The 20,198-nt window shown below is 33.3% G+C and overlaps 1 protein-coding gene and 1 long non-coding RNA gene across 3 annotated transcripts; one reads left to right on the forward strand and one right to left on the reverse strand.

Moving 5' to 3' along the window:
* Nucleotides 1–8,963: 8,963 nt before the first annotated feature.
* Nucleotides 8,964–13,098, reverse strand: LOC112008207 (putative disease resistance protein At3g14460). 2 transcript variants are annotated; one of them, XM_065760984.1, is made up of 3 exons: nucleotides 9,831–13,098; nucleotides 9,616–9,722; nucleotides 8,964–9,088 (listed from the first exon to the last, which is right to left on the reverse strand). In XM_065760984.1, the coding sequence occupies exons 1-3, from the start codon at nucleotides 13,096–13,098 to the stop codon at nucleotides 9,071–9,073; spliced, it is 3,393 nt and encodes a 1,130-aa protein (XP_065617056.1). In that variant the 3' UTR covers nucleotides 8,964–9,070. The 2 variants fall into 2 exon arrangements, with proteins under 2 accessions (XP_065617056.1, XP_023896311.2); XM_024040543.2 differs by having other exon boundaries at nucleotides 9,616–13,098.
* Nucleotides 11,858–13,358, forward strand: LOC136062194 (uncharacterized). The gene is made up of 2 exons (XR_010624008.1): nucleotides 11,858–11,972; nucleotides 12,801–13,358. It is a non-coding gene; the product is annotated as an uncharacterized LOC136062194 (long non-coding RNA).
* The last annotated feature ends 6,840 nt before the right edge of the window (nucleotides 13,359–20,198 follow it).

Below are 20,198 nucleotides of genomic sequence, written 5' to 3' on the forward strand. Positions count from 1 at the left end.
TTGTGGATGGGGTTGTGGTGGATGTGGCTGATGTTTATTGTGTTGGATATTATATTTTATTGTGTTGTTTATATTATTTTAATATGCTGAATGCTAAAATAAAATCATTGATATTGACTGTTTTGTAAAGTAAGGTGGTAAAATAAATAAAGTTAGTTTTTGAGGAGCTAAAAGCTAAAATATTTAGCTCCTTTGATATGAGTGCTCTTAAGGTTGTTCTCCTATTTAAAACTCTCCCATTCTTTTCCATTTTTATTACACTTGGCAAATATATGTCAAAATTACATTATTGCTATCTTTCTTTCTCCTCTTATTCAACTCTCTCTCTCTCTCTCTCTCTCTCTCTCTCTCTCTCTCTCTCTCTATGCTGCGCTATCACGTATAAAAAGAGTAATGTTACATACACAAAAATTTGACAATTTTTTTTCACACTTATTTATTTGTTAAGTTGGCAAGTTTTCACTGGTTCTCACTCATCACTGACATTACTTTTTTACCTATTACTAACAATCTCCACCTCAACAATGTCAATTTTTTTGTGTCTTTAAGCTTTATGGTATAGCAAAATCAACCATGACCGACTTTTTATCTTCAATGTATTAAATATTAATGAGGAGTTGGAACCCTTGTGACTTTTGAGTATTTTTAAGCTTGGCATTTTCTGAAGGTTAGATAACTACATTCAGGGTGCGTTTGGTTAGGTGGATTTTAGGCAAGGGCACTACATTGTAGTCAGGGGGTTCAAATGGATCCCTTGAACTAAATTTTTTTTATATATAATATTAAAAAAAAAATTGTTTTGAACCCCTGCAACACAAATTTACACACCCTCATCTTGAGCCTGACCCTTTTTTTTAAAGCCCAACTTAAACTCCCAAAAAAAAAAAAAAAAAAAAGCTCAACATAAAATTTTTGGTCTTTAATCTCAGAATAAAAAGCCCATAAATCAAATTTTGAAAAATCATAAGAAAAGAAAGAAAAAGAAAATGCTAATGGATGCCTTAAGAGCAATGATTAATAATCCATTTAAAGAAAGTTTTTATGGGAAAAGAAAAAAAAAACAATTAATGTTTTGACAGCTTTTTTCATTTCACATAAAAGTGGTGTCAAAACTTTTCTAAAATAGATTGTTAACAATTTTCCTAAGGACACCCGTTAGCATAACCCATAAAAAAAATGGCCAAATAAAACCTAAGAATCTGCTACTGCATAGCCTCCAAAATCTCCCACTTATATCCTTCTTCACTCTCCAAACCCAAAGGAAAAAGGCCACCTCTGCTTCACGCACAAACAATCTACTACTGCGTAGCCCTAGGATTTGCCGCTGCTTGGACTATCCCTGATTTTCCATCATCGCCACTTAATCTGCTACTGCTTGATTTGTTTTTTCAGCTCTCTCTTTCTCTCTTTCTTTCACTAGGAGAGTGTGTGTTTATAGTTTTTGATATACTCTTTCATTGAATCATCATGTGTGCGTGTGGGGTTATAGTCTTTTGAAATTTTTGTTGAGTTTTGAGTCTTTGACCGTGTGCGTGGGGTGGTGTGGTTATAGTGTTTTGATTTTTGTTGTTGAGTTTTAAGTATCTGACTCTGTGTGTGTGTGTGTTTGTAGGGGGGGGGGTGTTATAGTGACTTTTTTTTTTTTGTTGAGTTTTGAGTCTTTGACAAATTGATTTTTTTTTTCCTGTGTCTTTACTATTTATTGTTACTATAATAGTGTTTGTTTTGTTTTGATATTATGAGTTTGTCTTTTGCACTTTGACTATTTATCGAATTTGTGACTTGTGCGTGGGAGTGGTTATTGGCTATGTGAGTGGGTTAGCACATTAACACTAAAGGACAATAAAAATATAAAACATTTAAAGAATTGTAAACTTATAAATTAAAGTATTGTAAACAGATCAAAGAACTGCAAAAATATGTCAAATGAAATTATAGTTTATTTTTTATTCTTTTGCTAGTTCTATGGACAAATTTGTAATAAGAAAACTCCGTAGACTACAAGATTAATCTACTACCCAAGATTAATCTCTTACTCAAAATTCATCTTCTACTCAAGATTCATCTTCTAAGCATGGTTGTGTTGATGTGAACAATCTTCCTTCAGACCCTGGGAAACGAAAAAAGATTTCATTTTATCATCCTAATGATCGAGATGAAATAAGAAGATATTATTTACAAACAAAAAAAAAAAAAAAACCTTTTCAACCTCATGAACATGATTTTCCTCAAACAAAAATTGGTGGACTTATGCATTGATTTAATCCTATTGACCCCCTAGACAAAAATCCTAATGCCACCCCTAATTTTAGGGAGGATGAAAAAAAAAAAAAAAAAGAGAGAGAGAGAAAACAAGGGAGGAAAATTTTTTCTTATCATGTTTGGTCGAGAGTATTTATGGGTGGAAAACTGGTGGGATTTAGGTGTTTTCTCCTTGAGCCCGCCAAAATGTTTTCTTCCCAAATTGGGAAGAAAACTAAAGAGGAAACCGGATAAAAAGATGAGGACAAAAAAGTCTATTTCATTTTTTGTCTTTTTCATGGTCATTTGTTTCAGTTTGTTTGTTTTTGCTACTATTGTTTTTTTTTTTTTTCTTTTTCCTTTTTCTGTTTCTTTTGTTTGTTTATTGAATCAAACAGAAACCTTTTTTTTTTTTTTTTTTTTTTTGTTTCTGTCAACGTGTTGTCAAATAAAACAGTGGTTTTTTTTTAAAAAAAATTAATGATTACAAAAAAAAAAAAAAAATTTGTTATATTATATAGTAGGGGCATATAAGTAAATTTATACCAGCTTTATTTTTATTCCTCTCATTTTTCTTCACAACCAAACAAATGAGTTTTTCATCTCTTCACTTTTTCATCCTCTCAACCAAAAACATACAAGAGAAAACCAAAAATATTTTCTATCTTCTCACTTTTCCAACCCTCTAACCAAACAGACCCTCAATATACAAAGATGTCCAATCATCTTATTTGCAATTTAGTTTGGTATCAGCCTTTAAGCATACATCAGTATTTACACTAAATATTTTCTATCTTCTTACTTTTCTATCCGTTCCCCATTTTCTATCCTTCTCCATTTTCCCCCTTCAACCAAACAAACCCTCAATGTACAAAGATATCTAATCATCTTATTTGCAATTTAGTTTGGTATCAGTCTTTAAGCATACATCAGCATTTACACTATATTGTTATATTCAACATAAATTTGTGTTGTATGAACAATTATTTTTATGTTACACGTCCTATCTGCGAAATGAGGGTTTTTTTTTTTTTTTTTTTTTTAAATATGTATTTCGCTTGTGGCATTTCAACATAGGGTATTATGCCAAAAAGACACCAGTTCTCTCGGTCAGCTTTCAGCAACTTCTTCCAAGTTTGAAGTGATATGAAATGATTCACAAATTTAGCATTACTTTGACACCGCACAATTCAACAAGCAGTTAAGGCCTGGAGCTTCCAAAGCACTTGATCCACATAAAAAGAAATGAAACAGCAGCACACCAAGTGACACAAGGATCACTTTCCGTAAAAATACACCTGGTGCAATCAAGTCATTATTAGTCAGCATCTAATATATACTAGTAAAAACAAAAGTAAAAAGACAATAGAATGGCTATTGGAATGTTTACCAATCAACTAAAAGTTCTTGGAATGATAAAGCTTTAAACATTTTTCTTTTTAATTTATTTTCCCCTTAAACTATCAGAACTTAGATGTGGAATGAATCAGTTTCCTACCATGAAGCTATGAACTAATAATACATGCTCAAGGTATGCCATTTTCATCTCTATTATCATATCTAGTAAAACCTTCAACCGGTCAGTCATGTCATGAGCTTGATCAGATAATGTAACATATTAACCATTTTCTAAAAAACTCATTCCTAGTATGTATAGTCATCTAGGAAAAAATACACATATAAAAGCGACCCAACTTCCCCAATCAAGATCTACTAGATGGGACCCATAAAATGGATGGTTCAGATTGATTATGTAAGCAATACCTTGTGTGTAAGGATCTGAGCTGCCAGAAATATAAATAGGGCAAACAAGCATGCATGCAAATGAAATGAATAAATATAAATAGGAAGGTATATAAAATCAGTTTCAGATATATGATGTATCTTTATCAAACGAGGAAAGAGTTTCAAGTGGAAGTGATGTCAACCATAACAAAAAGTGCTTAATGACAACAGAAGATTAGGGTTCATTTTCACACAAACGTCATAGCATCACCCACACCAAGATTGAAAGGAAGCCTATGATGTGAATCTCTCATCAATTTATATAGCATATTGAAAATCATACCTTGATAGACCTATCAGCATAGCCAACTATAAGCTTACCTTGCCAACACAACAAAGCTGTTCGACAGAACCACAAGGGATTGATCCAGTTGGTGTGACATCTATTTGGAACTCGTCATCTATCAACTCCTACAAGTCAATAGCTCAGTTAATGAGTCAATAAAAAGTGGGAAACAACTCAAATTAAAGGATTTTTACCTAGCTAGGACTAATCAGAAGAAACATACAGGCAGATCTGTCCACAGCCAAATAAGGGCATTTGTTGGTGGTGAGCTGAAAAAGCCAGAACATCGGGCCTTGTTCATGTGCTGCACAAAATAAAATATTAAGACTATTGATGTTATGGAAACGTTTTAGCGAGTACTACCAAAAAGTTAAGCTGATGCCTATAATTTCTTAATCTTTTTGAAAAAAATATACAAAAAAGAAAAAAGGAAAAAGATTCAAAGGATTTGAAACTTGGAAATGCATAAATGAAGGGTTAGTCTAGTTGAAACTAGGATAGAGTACCTGGTGAGATTTGGAATGCTACCACCACCAATACACTTTCAATGATATGATAAGTTTCTCCTGAATTTCCCAACCTCCTCTTGTCAAGCATATGGCAAGGTTTAGAAATAAAATTTGAATTCAAGAATTATGTGCAAAAGGAACAAAATTATTATCTGTTTTTTTTTTTTTTTTTTTTGAGAAGGACAAATTTTTTTTAGCTCAATACATTTGCTTGACATTTCACAAAGAAATAATGAAGTTGAAGAAATTCCAAGATCCTAGTCCATTCTTGATTTTTTTCCTCAAGGAAATGATTTCCTTTTAATCAAATTTCAATGCTAACAATGAGGACCACTAGGGGTTATTTTTTCCATTGCGCTCAGAAGTCCTGTCTTGATCAAAACTAAACAATAAATGCTCTCAGGGCCAACCTCCAGGCATCAGTAATAATGGAAGGTTAGGAAACTTTGAGAATAAATCTTAAAAAAAATAAGTGAGCCGAGTAGGAGTGTTGGGCCGTGGGCCATGCCCGAGTACTTATAGGAACCCGAGGATAGTTGAACAGTGAAATGAGTATGGGGGTCAATGGATCGAGGGCAAGGACAATTAATGACGAACGGATGGTGTCTCCTGAGGATCCGAACTTCCTCGGGAAAGCATTGTGAAAGGTTGGAACCCGGTCACCTAGAGAATACCGTACAAGGGGCAACTATACTTCCGAGGATAAGTTTTAGGGAAAGGAGCTAATAGTAACCTAAGAAATATCTGAGAAGAAAGTTGCTACCACCACATTAAATGCTCTACACCTAATAAATTGGCCACATTTATGTGGAAATAACTCCTGAGGAAGGATATTTTAGTTCACAGCTACTCACAAAACTTCAAGGAGGTTTCTGATGGGACAAGCATCCAAGAAATCACCTACATGGTCAACATGTGGAAGGCTGAGACTGAAAAGAACAGGACTATATAAGGGAAAGACCCCCGTGAAAAAAGGGGCATGTAATTTGAGAGAGAAAAAGAAGAAAGAAAGAACAGAACACCTTGTATTAGATAACTGGAGTATATATAAGAACACTTTATCGTCGGATATGACCGATGAGAGCTTTCCTTAGCATTGTGTTTGTCTTCTTGGCTTGAATCCGAACAATTAAGGTCCATACTTGATTTATTGAGCTACTCTCTTATATAATTCATTCTCTAACAAATATATTGTGTTAGGCTTTGTTGGGCCATCATCCACTGTTAGTAGACTGGAGGTCCACACACACACACACACAAGTATGTGAACATCATTTAACATTTAATAATGTAATTTATTTCACTTCTTTTTATGAAATTCAAGTCTTTCTTATCAACACAAGTATGTGAACTTTTGCGAACAGCATTTAACATTTAATAATGTAATTTCTTTCACTTCTATTTAATGAAATTCAAGTTTTTCTTATCAAATAAAAATTAGCCTCATTACACATCCTTCGTGCATGTGATGAGGCTTTTTTTTTTAGTGTCATAATTTTTCATTCATTTCAATTTGAGATTCATACGTTTTCTCATTAATATTACGTATTTAGAACTACTAATACAACCAGGAGTGTTATGAGTCTTAGTGGTCCTATTTTGTAGCAAAAAAGAAAAAGAAAAACCTATGTATTTATTTTATATATATAATTTTTATTTTGAAAATTTAATTTATAAGTGGATCAAACAATTTGAAAATAAACCGGAGAGTGGCCCTATTTTTAGGCAATTATATATATAATTTTTATTTTGAAAATTTAATTTATAAGTAGATCAAGCAATTTGAAAATCAACCGGAGAGTGGTCCTAGTTTTTAGGTAATTATATATATATATATATATATAATTTTTATTTTGAAAATCTAATTTATAAGTGGATAAAGCAATTTGTAAATCAATCAGAAAGTGACCCTNTTTCTCATTAATATTACGTATTTAGAACTACTAATACAACCAGGAGTGTTATGAGTCTTAGTGGTCCTATTTTGTAGCAAAAAAGAAAAAGAAAAACCTATGTATTTATTTTATATATATAATTTTTATTTTGAAAATTTAATTTATAAGTGGATCAAACAATTTGAAAATAAACCGGAGAGTGGCCCTATTTTTAGGCAATTATATATATAATTTTTATTTTGAAAATTTAATTTATAAGTAGATCAAGCAATTTGAAAATCAACCGGAGAGTGGCCTAGTTTTTAGGTAATATATATATATATATATATAATTTTTATTTTGAAAATCTAATTTATAAGTGGATAAAGCAATTTGTAAATCAATCAGAAAGTGACCTATTTTTTAAGCAATGTTTTAGTGGGAGTTAAAGTTGTATTTTTACCGGATTGTCCTTTAGTTTTGTTTCTACTTAAATATAAGGGTGTAGGGGCATTTTTAAACCAAAAAAAAAAAAAAAATGAGGAATCCAAACAGGGAATTTTAGGTAATTTTATATATATAATTTTTATTTTGAAAATTTAATTTATAAGTAGATAAAGCAATTTGTAAATTAATCAAAAAGTACCCTATTTTTTATAGCAATGTTTTAGTGGGAGTTAAAGTTGTATTTTTATCGATTGTCCTTTAGTTTTGTCTCTACTTAAATATAAGGGTGTAGGGGCATTTTTAAACCAAAAAAAAAAAAAAAGAGGAATCCAAACAGGAAAAACCCCTTAAATAATAATATAGATACACGTTGTAAACCATTTGTAGAAATCTCGAACAAAGAGGTTTGAATGCTTACCAAACGTTCTGGTTGCAGAGGAAGTTTGAGTTGGTTGGCTGAAGTCACCCTGGATTTTGAAAGCAAGGTAATAATTTTCATATCACAAGCTTGAACCTCACAGGGCTATTTATAGCATATTATTGCTGGAAGCACCAAAGATATACAAGTCAGATGGAAACCAGGTAGAATTGTGTAGAAGCCTTGAAAATAAATTAAAATATTGAAGAAAGGAAAAAAATTTAATTGCAAATGCTAGTATGGCAAGCTGAGAAAGCAACAACATTGACCAAAAAAAAAAAAAAAGATTATTGATTCACGCAAATGCATCCAATAGTAATTGAAATCAAAGCGTTTTAAATTCCCTACTTGCCTAATTAAATCATTGTATTTAAACTAAATTTTGTGAAGAGTGTCAATCGGTTTGGCATAGACATTAGCAATCTTAGGCAACACTTCCCTACTGTCTGTCTATCTGCCAAAATCATCATTGCAAAGGATTGTTTTAGAAATATAGGTTTTACATATCATACCTAAAACAAATGAACTCTCTACATAAATGCAACTTATTAGTCACTTTTACTGGGGAAGAATTATGAAATAGAAGCACACATAATAAAGCAGAAGAATAATCTGGATGTCGTGACGTTTTTCTAAATTAATTAATTATAAAAATAAATAAAAAACGAAATTGTCTAATACTAAAGTTGTGGTATCAATATCATGATATATGGTCTGTAGAGCATAGGATAAAGCATTTATCTATAATACTATTTACGGGGCTTTCCTGTTTGGATTTCTCATTTTCATGTTCATACTCCTTATACAAGTAGAGTAGTCAAAACTAAATAACAATCCGATAAAAATCCAACTCTAACTCCTACTAAAACATTACTTAAAAAATAGGATCACTCTCCTGTAGATTTTCAAATTTCTTTATTCACTTATAAATTAAATTTCAAAATAAAAATATATATATATAATATATATAATAAAACACAGTTTTTGTTGTGCTACAAAATAGGACCACTTAAAAAAGCCTCATTATAATTAAAATTTCAAAATAAAATTATATATATAAAAAACACACACACACACACATATATATATTTGGCTACAAAATAGCACCAAAAAAAAAAAAAAAAAAAAAAAAGGCCTCATCAGCTCACACACACACACACACACACACACACACACACACACATATATATTTGGCTACACAAATACACAAAAAAGAAAAAAAAAGAAAAAGGCCTCATCAGTCATCGCATGATGAGGCTAGTAACCATAAATCACCTTTACAAATATTATAAAAACCAATTTTTTTTTTTTAACTTTACTATAACATACTTTGTTATTATCCTCTAAAACTTTAATCAAATTGAAGGAACAATTTTCTATAATTTTTTTCTTATATTTTTTTTTTTTTTTTTTTGGGAGAATTGACATTTAGGAGTTCATACATAATGCAAAAGGACCAGCAGCAAGCAGTGGCTTGATATTGACAACGGGGGTGTGAGGCACTTGTTATTTACAAGTAAAAGTAACACTGCAAAAGAAAAGGCAATAAAATGAGTATATATCACCACGTTGAAAATCACCTAGTTCAAATATGTCTACTGTAGCATGTTATAGTATATGTATATAGTTCTAGATGTTGGGGAGTTTTTCTATAATTTACAATTAAAGAACACACTAGAACAAAAACAAAAACAAAAATTGTGGTTCATGACATAAGGTCTATAGAGCTTATGATTAAGTGTTTATAAACATACTTTTAAGCTTTTAATGAAATATTCACCTATATATAAATTTTTTTTTTTTTTTTTAAATGCTTCAAATCTTCGCATTAAAAAGTTAGATGAAATAGAATGAATTTGGGTGAAAAAGATTTAAAGTATGATGTAAGTTATTTTGATAGGGGTTATCATGCTTGATGAATAGAGGAATTAATCTCCAAAAGAAATTTCAGATGCCCATTAAAAAAAACGTTTCTTTGAAAAGAAATTTTTGGTAATCGCGCGCAAAAATTTTCACTGTAGCTTGATGGGAATTCACGAAAATGTGAATAAGTACCTGGGCCGAAGATCGTATTTCTATTTTTGGGATGTGAGCAATCTTGACCCGGCCCTCCCCTTTCTCATTTCCATACCGTTCTTTCACCAAACGGCAATCAAAGATATCTAGCTCATAGAGAGAGGTAGGCAAAACGTCTTCTAGTAAGCAGTCAAGATTATTGCATTCCCAAAGCCTTAAGTGTTTAAGAGAGGTGAGGTGTTGAAACCCCTTACCGTTGAGCGATTTTAGATATGGTAAACCACGAATATAGAAATTGGTAAGATTAGGAGGCAGCAACGACTCCTCCGGAAAGGACTCTAGTTCTTTGCATTGACCATGAATTGCAAAACGTCTGAGAGAGTAAAGTCCTTGCAATCCCCACTCCATGCGACGGGAAATGAGTTTGTCGCAGCCGCATATAAGAAGACTTTCTAAGTGGGAGGGTAAACCTCCCTCAGGAAACGATTCCAGTTCTGTACACCAATTCAATTCCAAATGCACAAGAGATGGGAGGAGGGTGTACATCCCTTCAGGTAGTGACTTTAAGTTTCTACAGTTTTCGATTACAATCACAGACAAATTTGGAGCACACAGTCCTCCGCTGGGAAAGGAAACTAAAATAGGGCACCAATAGAATTTCAAGTGAGTGAGGGAAGCAAACTCTGGTAGAACTGACAAAATTGAATCACCACCACCCTTTATGTCCGCACTTTTAAGTGATTGATAGCCATGACCACTTGGAATCTGTATTTTCCCAGTGCATAATAATTTATGGAGAGCTGGAGTGTTAGGAAGCGAAGCAACAAGCTGCCCACAACGCCTAATATCAAGTATGGTCAAAGAGGGAAGTTGAACGGGCAGATCCCCATTTAGCTTGGGACAAGAATAAATATAAAGTTCTCGAAGAGCAGAAAAAACTTCCCCTTCAAAAATAATCCACTCTCGCCACTCTGGAATATTTCGAAATGCTAAACACTCAAGGGCTCTGAATGGCTTAATCATATTCCCGTAGAACTCATGTCCCACACAAGTTATTTTACCAAAATATTCAATTTCAAGGTTCTTGAGATCAGGTAGCTGTCCAAGTGGAGGCAAGGAGAAGCAATTCTCACAATTACTTAGCAATATGGACACCATTTTAGAGAATGACGAGTCTCCTAACCATTTTGGAAAACTTGTACCCTCATAATTAGTGATGGTGAGGGAATTCAAGTTTGCACAAGGACACAACTGCTCAAGCAAAATTCTTTCTTTTTCTGAATCATCAGTGCCATGACCAGGTTTCCATTTCAACTCCAACTTAGATAAATCTTCCTTATTCTTTAATATAACACCTGTAGTATCTTTATTAATGCATTGAACGTTTACCAAGTTAAATATAGACAAATTTCCAGAAAGATGTCGAAGCTCTCCCAACTCCCTGATACTGGACCCATCATCATGTTGTCCAACAAAAAAAAGGGGTAATTTTCTAAGATTTTTCAATTTACCCATTTGTGGTGGCATTTCTTCCATATTGGCTTCACTATTATCTAGGTGGCGCAAGTTGACTAGTTTACTCATGTTGGTAGGCAACTTGGTGATGTACGGTGACAATATCAAGGTTTGCAAATTATACAAGTTACATAAAGAATTGGGCAAGTGTTTGATTTCAGTGTCACTAATATTCAAATAACGAAGGTGCTTCAAATTATCAACAAAATTAGGCAACTCTGTTATTATTGAACTAGAAAATGTTAAAACCCGCAAGGTCTTAAATTCCTTCAACAAATCACCTATCATCTTCCGTATGTTGTCATATTCTTGCCAACTACAATTTAATTCTCCCAAGAAAGTTCGCAAACCCTTTGCTTCATAAAGGATCTCAAATTTCTTAGATTCATCAAATCCACCTTCATAACATGAAAAATGGCGCGTCTTTTCTGTTATTTCATTCAACTCATCATCCTCCTCTAGCCTAAAACAAAATTCTCTTGATATAAATTTTGCCAAGTCATTGACTAGGTCATGCATTATGAAACATGATTCATTACTACTTGATTGTTGAAAAAGTGACCTAGATACTAGATCATCAAAGTACCGCTCACCTATTTCTTCCATCCTCCCATTTCCTTTGGATTGCTGCAAAAAATCTTGTGCCATCCACAACAAGACCAACTCCTCTTTCTTGAATTCATAATCCTTTGGAATGATGGAACAATAAGCAAAACAATGCTTCAAATGTGATGGGAGGTAGTGGTAGCTCAATCTTAGAGCTGGAAGGATGCTATTTTTTTCTTCTGGTAAATTCCATATAGCACTGTTCATAATCATCATCCACTCCTTTGGATCTTGCTCACAACGCAGCAAACCACCAAGTGTTTTTGCTGCTAAAGGTAAGCCTTTACACTTCTGGACAATTTGCCTACCAATATCCTCTAGAATTGGATCACTAGTCTTTCCATTTATAAATGTGTGTTCTTTAAACAACGACCAGCATTCTTCATCCGATAATTGTCTTAGAAAAAAAGCTGTAACAGTGCGAACATTTGATGCGACTTTTGTACTACGTGTAGTAACAATGATCTTAATCTCCTTTGCCCCACATCTGAAAACTTTAAGTAGCTCAACCCAATCATCATATTTCTCATTCCAAACATCGTCTAAAATGATGAAAACTTTCTTCTCCATGAATTTCTCTCTAATTTTATTTTGCAGAAAATTAATGTTTTGATTGTCACAAGTAGACGAAGTGACCTCCTCAAAAATTGTTTTTGCTATCCTAAAATTATCAAAATTTTCTGAAACGCAAACCCAAGCTTTGAGATCAAAATTCTCCTTTACTCTTTTGTCATTGAAAACAAACCGTGCAAGAGTTGTTTTACCAACCCCACCCATACCCACTATAGGAACAACACATATCCCATCAACACTTGCACCATTAGATTGGAACTTCTCAAATATCTCCTCCTTGTCCTTGTCTCTACCAAACACACCATATTCTTCAGGGCAAGAAGTTGTCAATGGTCTTGATTGTATACCTTTAAGACCAAGTGCATCCTTCACGGCAACACTTGCAACAAGACCAAGGGCATCCTTCTGTTTTATAATATATTCTAGTCTATCCAGAATTTTTTCTAGCTCCGATTGTATTCTTTTGTCAAATGAATTAGAAGAAGTTGAGAAGAAGCCCCATACCTTACTATTGCTGGTTTGAAATTCAGCTTCTAACTTGGGTCGTAAGGCTTCAGTGGCAATCTCATCGAGGAGGTCATCCGCAACATATACAGCATCCTTAAGCTCATCCAGCCACTGTTTCACATTTGAGTCTGTAAATTGCTTCTCCTCTGCATCATTGAGCACTGAATTAGCAGATATCAGTACTATCTTCAGCTTTTGCACCAATCCATCGATACGTTTGCTTCCTTTGAGAAAGTTGACAACGTCACGAGGGGCCACTCTGTCAAACGCCACCTGAAGTAATGCAGAGAGAACTGCGCCACCCACTAACTCTGCAGCCATGCTTTCTTCTTTGCAAAAAACGTGAGTGGTGAAAGAGACTGCAAACAAGAGAACCAAGAGAGAGTGAGAGAGAAATATGAACTGTAATAGTTTTTTTTTTGTTTTGCAATAACTCTAAAAACACTTCCTATTTTGCTTTTAAAGCGTGCAGCAGAGCAGAAAGGTCTTTTGTTTACCAATCTTTATGTGAATCAAATGTGGACCACTGAATTGATTTCAATGAATAATTGCGAATCCCAGATAAGGTTATTGCACCTTTACCATTAAGCACAATAATTGACAATTTGACATTAAATGGTTTTTTTTCCTATTAGTTGTTGTGGTAGTCCCTACCAACTACTAAAACGTGAGTGAGAGAAGGAACTTATGTAGTTAACAGAGTTTATTTTCGTGGGTTAATTATACAAATACAGTTATACATTATAAAAAAAAAATGTACATTATACAAATACAGTTATAAATTAAAGAAGGAATGGAAATAAACTCGTCCAGCTTTGGTTGTTGTTATATATTTTTTTTTAGAGAACATGGTTGTTGTTATATAATGGTTGGTGTTAGTCAAACCATTATTTCCTTGAGGCTACATTTGGGGCGTCATTTCTTATATTGTTTGTAACTTTATGTGATAAATATAGTGGAAGTTGCTTACTAGTTTCTGAAAATGAAGATAAGAAAAGAAAAGAAATATTTGACTAGTTGGAAGGAAGTTTACATCCCAAATTTTATTTTATTTTATTTTATTTTATTTTTTGGGTTGGGGGGTTGGTGGTGGGGGACTTTCTCGTAATGTTTGTAACTTTTTTCTGTAGTTCCTTCCGGAAAGTAAAAACCAAAGAAATCAAGTGGAAGTTGTTTGCTAAGATTGTTCCTAAAAAAGAAGAAGAAAGAGGGCCCATAGGACTAATTGATTAAAATCTGTAATTTGTTTTTCTTTTTAATAGGTGATGTGAGTCATGTGACTAGGGATGAAACTAGGATTTAAAGTTGAGAGGGACAAATATAATTTTCTTGAGGATGGCAAATATAATTTTTCTTGGACTTATTTTCTAAAATCTTAAATATATACCTAATTTTACTATTTTTTAAAAATTTGGGGGGGGGGGGGGGGGCCAGGGGCACAGCCCCCCTTAGCTTGTACATGGTTCCGTCCCGGCATGTGACATAATTATAGTTGATGTGAGTCATCTGACATTATTATTTAAAGTTTTTGTTGGTTGATTAATGACATGTTATAATCTAAATTATTGATTTAAAAATGAACAAGCAAGACTCTAGATTAAACAAAGTTTGCGTGGTAAAGTATTTTAAGAACTCTAAAAATCTCGATCTGCCAAGAGACGCATTGCAAGGTGTAAGGTTCAAAATATTTAGGTGTAAATGTTTAGTAAATGATTTATTTGTTGGCAAACCATGTTCATAAACTTGTCTAGTGTTCTGTTTGTTTTGGTAAAAAACCTTGTATAAAGATAGTTTTTCGTATTTTTCAATGTTTGGTAGAATTAGAAAAAATAATTCAAAGGAAAACTATCTTTAGTCAAGATAAAAAGTATGGCTTATTTTTAGAGATTATTTTCCACTATTTTTTATTTTTTTGGAAAATAACTTTATCTCACAGCAAGCTAAATAAGGAAAGTTAAAAGATTATTTTTCAACTCATTTAAGGTTGCTACCAAATATAGGAAAATAAGATAGTTTTATAGAAAATGTTTTTTTTTAAATGACTCATTTTCTAAAAAAACATCATCACTGAAACAGATAGAGCATAGGAATAGATCTTAGTGTCTGTAAAGTGTATTAGACATTGCTCAAAGTGCTACAATTTAGAATTCAAGAATGTACAAGCTGCACGTTCAATTATTGAAAAACTGAAGAGCTCGACCAATCGAGATGCAACCTACAGAATTGTAATAAAGCTCGTTAGTCAATCAAATGTTTAGGGTTTTAGTCTAGACTTACTTGGTATGTAAGGAAAACCTTAAATCACATTTTTCAAGTCTTGGAGAGCTATTCTTTTGAGATCTGAGAGGTTTTGTGCCTTCTACTCTTTCAAGCATTTATCAAGGTTCATTCCTATACTACAAGTATTGGTGGAACAAAGTTGCAACCCAAGTTTTAGATATCAAGTGTACTGAAGATCAAAAGCATGAACTAGAGGTTCATGTTGGAGTAGATCCACATCAAAGAAGTCTGAGGGTTTCAGTGTTAGGTTTTGTAATCATAGTTAAGTTCACTACGAATTAAATATTCTTGACTGTAAGCTTCTATTTAGATATTTTTGGGTTAAGATAGCTTGACCCCGGTTAATTAATTCAATTATTTAAGTTGATTAATTAGGTCAAATACATGCAAATCGTGGAGGTACCAACAAATCACCAAATAAACTAAATGAAACGGAAAATAAATAGACACGATGATTTGTTGACAAATGGAGAAAACTTTTTGCAAGGCAAAAACCCTATCAGATGAATTTAAGTTCACCACTCCTAAGAATCCACTAATCAATAATCAAGCGGTTGTTGAGGTACAAATTTTCGGGCCTTAATTTCATTAGCCCACTCACAAAAATACCCACACAAGCTTATAAATTATTTTGAGCCCACATAAATATTTCCCACATATTCTCCATGTTATTAGGCTCCCACAAATATTTCTTATATAAAGCCCCATAAATTACCTTGGGTCTTCTCACAAATATTACCCATTATATCCCACATATTATCCAATTTAGATTTTCCACAAATAATACTTATCACCTTACTACCAAAATTGGACCACAAATTATGCTATCTCTACAAAAAACCCAAAATCATTTAACTTATGAGCAAAGCCCAAAAGCCCAACAAAACCTTCTTACAAAGCCTGCTACGATGCGGCATCTCTAAAGCCTGCTATGATGGGGTATCTCTAAAACCCGCTATGATGCGGCATTTCTAAAGCCTGTTACGATATGGCAATATTTTTACAAAATCCTACAAAGCCCAAATATTAATTTGGAGCCTATTTTTAAAAAGCCCAAATACTAATTTGGCATTTATTTTACAAAGCCCAAATATTAATTTGGCATTTATTTTACAAAGCCCAAATATTAAATTGACAACTATTTCATAAAGCCCAAATGCTATTTTGACACATATTTACAAAACTCAAATACTATTTTAACACTTGTTTTACATATACTAAATCCCTCACTCATGGGAAGTATAAATACTCATCCCTAAATAAATACCTCTCTTACAAAGTTTATAAAAAGCCCGTGTATATCACCTATGGCAAAACTCTTCATTTTGTAGGGATAACCAAGCCCAAAGAAGCTCAGCTACAAAGCCTAGTTGAGCCAGCCCAGCTGACACACAAATCCCAGCAGTTGGAGATCACGTGAGCTAATCAGCCAAATTTCAACATAACTAAACAGTTAGAGCCCATTCACATCAAGTCCCAACTTGTCCAATCAGATTAAAAGAGGACACGTGTCCATCAGGGGTTAAACCCTTCATTCACAATCTGAAATTCCATTATTTCTCATGTGACATAAAGCTGAAACTAACGCGACAGAAAGCTAGAAAGCTTCAGCTAGCTGTCCCTTCTTTCTTTTCCAACCCATCTGGTCAAGAATCAAGAGCAGCCATGACCAAACCACTAAAGCTCCTAAAACAACATGAAAGCAATTCATTTTCATACTAAAATGTGTATTCTCAGGTTCATGGACCAAGCACATGAACCCCAAATGAGGAAACTTAGGGAAATGCGGTTTGGAGGACACCAAGGGGATCCCAGCAGAGTTCCCAACAAGGGCACCAAGATTGACACCTGGCTTGGGGTGATACAATCTGCCTTAGGGAGCTTTGATTCTAGTAGCAACATAACCAAGATCATTAGCCTAAAGCATGCTTTAATCCCATCAGTCAAGGCCAATCAGCAATCAATGCTAAATCAAAGTCCTAGCTGTTATTACCCAAAACAGCAAGAACCTTCTAAAAGTTGAGCTTACCACTCTTAGCTAAAATCCTAGGAAAGATTCTCTAAGGATTTTCTGAAGATTGAGGGAAATTAGGCAGAGATTATTTGCTAATTACCCCCTAAAACCCAACTATAAATGGAACTCTTCATTAATGCTTCATCTCACACTAAGATATACACCAATAGAGAAGAACCCTTCCTGAGTTTCTCTGTCTTATTCTTCTCTAAACTTTAGCAAAGTTTTAAATCACTGAGCTCTCAACTTCAAGCATAGAAACTGAGTTCTCCAACTCTTGGCTCAAAAACACCCTTCATACTTCCATTTAAAAACACTCAGCTACCCCCAGCAGAAAGTCCTAGTAGCCTTACTGTGCACTCCTACTCATTTCTCATACTACTCACAAATGACTCTCTCTACTCACTACATACACTATATCCACGAGCATGTCATGGCACCATAATGACCTTGTTGCGCTAGCTGAAATCTCTCTCTCTCTCCCTTCATCTCACACTAAATTTTTCCTCATTATTTGTCATAATGGAACCCATGATATTCACTTATTCATTTACTACTGATGGTTATGATGTAATTGTTACTATAACATTTTCCCCTCATATTATTGTATTAGCAGACTCTTCTCCAGAGCTAATAAATGATGAGTCTGAAAATGTAGATATTTTCCTTAATCTGTAAAATAGCTAATAGCTGGAATTTTATTCTGTTTTGTATTACTTTACTGCTGGGTTATTTTCTACAAAAACATTTCATCACTAGGCCATTTTCTACAGAAACATTTTACTGCTGGGCTATTTTCTGTAGAAACATTTTGCTGCTGGGCCATTTCTTGCAAAATGATTTTTAATCATGCTAACGTGTTTGCTGTAAGGATTGCTTATGGACCATTCTTGTCAGTCTCAAACTAAGCCCAAGGCATAAAAATACAGTAAATTCTTTGGATCTTCACCGATAGCTTTTAGACCGTGCATCAAGCCCATCGTCGAGTTTTGGTTTAGACCTCCAACCCAATATCAATGTCATTTGTCGGAAGGAAAATTTTTTTGCCCCCAACAGCAGTTACAAGTATAAGGAATCTTACCACTATCCTGGCCTATCCCAAAATACCAACCTACAGTTGAACCTTCACTCTAATACCCAATTGGACTTGATCTTGTAGTAGCCTTCTTTCCTTTGATGTACAAATATCCAATTTGTGACTAACTCCTTTGCATGGATCACAGTACGTGCTATATGTGGGTCGGGTTTTGATGAAGTGGTGACTTGACGGAGTTTTAGGTCGGTGGCAGTGGGCTGCGAAGAGAAGGTGGCTGAGAGAGAGAGAATTAGTTCTGAGAGGAGAGGGAAAGAGAGCAATAAAAAATAATAAAAAGTAAGTAGCAATAGTAAATTGCTAGCAGTAGCTTAAAAAAATTAACTTTAGCAACTTCAATAGTGTTGGAGTTGATAATTTGGATTTTTGGCGGTGGTTGCGGGTGGTTGTTCTTGGCTTGCTAGTTGTTGTTGAGTGGTTGTGGGTGGTTGTTCTTGGTTGGTAGTGGTTGTGGATTGTGCTTAATTGGTTTGTGGTGTTTTTTTGATAGTGGGATGTATTATTTTATTGTAGTAGATATATTATTTTATTGTAACATTTATATTATTTTATTAAGTTGAATGCTAAAATAGATTTACTGCTGCTGAATGTTTTGTGAAATGAGTAAATAAAATAGATAAAGTAGCTTTTTGTGGTGCCATGCATATAGCTAAAAAAATAGCTCAACTGCTATGGGATGTTTTAGTATAGATCCTATAAATCTCTATTTTACATTTCAAAATCTATAATGCATTCCAAAATAGCAAAACAAACATATATGTACCTACTTCACAAAAAATAAATTAAAAAAATCATTAAAAAAAAACATGTGTACCTGTACGTACAGTTCCCATAAATCTGAGTGTTACCCAGCTGCAACTATATACTTGCTAATTGCAATGAAAAGTTATAGTATAATTCATGTTATTATCTTCTCTTATGTTAAGATTTAAATCGGCAAATATTCGTAAGAATGTAATTGATAATTGGGTTGAAATTCTTGGTCCAAAAAAGCTGTCATGAGAGAAGCTTAGAATTATCACAACTAGAGATGTTACCTCTTGCTCGCATATAGCCCGCTCAAGCAAGCTCACACAAGCAAGAGTATCCCGCTCTAGAAACGTCACTTCTCCCTCACCTAAAAGGCTGTGAGAAATCTGATTTAGATCCCACCAAAGTTGATTATGCAACAGAATTGTGAATTAAGTACCGGTTAAACCAATTATACAATAACAAAACTAATGATTTAAAAACATACTAGATAGAAAGGGGCGGAGAGTCACATGGGTTGTTTTGTTCTCAAAGAATCTATGTATAATACCTAATCAAAATTGAATCATAATATTTATTATTTTTATGTTACTATATATTGAGCCACATCAGCGAAGTATTTCAGTCTAGTTCCATAAACTTTGGTTCACTTCAATCCATTAAGTCCAGTTTGGTCTAGTTTGGCCTACTTCAATTGAGTTTGGTTCATTCGGTCTAATTTGGTTCAATTCCGTATAATTTGGTCCATTTCAACCCATCTTTGTCTACTTTGGTTATGCTTTCGAAGAAGAGGTTTATGTAGAAAGATTAGTTGTTTCATTGACAATTATGTTACATTCTAGGTGTAATGTTAGTAAGTTTTTTATAAAATTATATTTTTCTTATGTTATTAAACTCTTTAGTCATTTGAGACATATTGATGACAAACTATTTGTAAAGAGAACTAGAAACAAATTTTAATCACACATTAGATTATTTACAAAATATCTCAACTTATATAATAATTGAATGTAAAATATATTATGTTTCATTTAAAAAAATTATAAAATTAAAAACACTTTCAAATAATAAATATAAGTAGCTTAATTTATAAAATCTAATATATTGCATTGATTATACAATGTTAGAAAATAATGGAATCATTTTAAGAAGGTTTGAGACTAAATACTTATAAGTATCATTTACTATTTTCATTTTTCACTTAAAAAAGAAGAAGTTGAAAATACTATTTTGGTCTCTACATTTTGGATTCACATTTAATTCAATCCTTACATTTTTAGTAGT

This window comes from Quercus suber, unplaced genomic scaffold (assembly GCF_002906115.3).
Source record: "Quercus suber isolate HL8 unplaced genomic scaffold, Cork oak 2.0 scaffold_390, whole genome shotgun sequence".
NCBI classification, from domain to species: Eukaryota; Viridiplantae; Streptophyta; class Magnoliopsida; order Fagales; family Fagaceae; genus Quercus; species Quercus suber.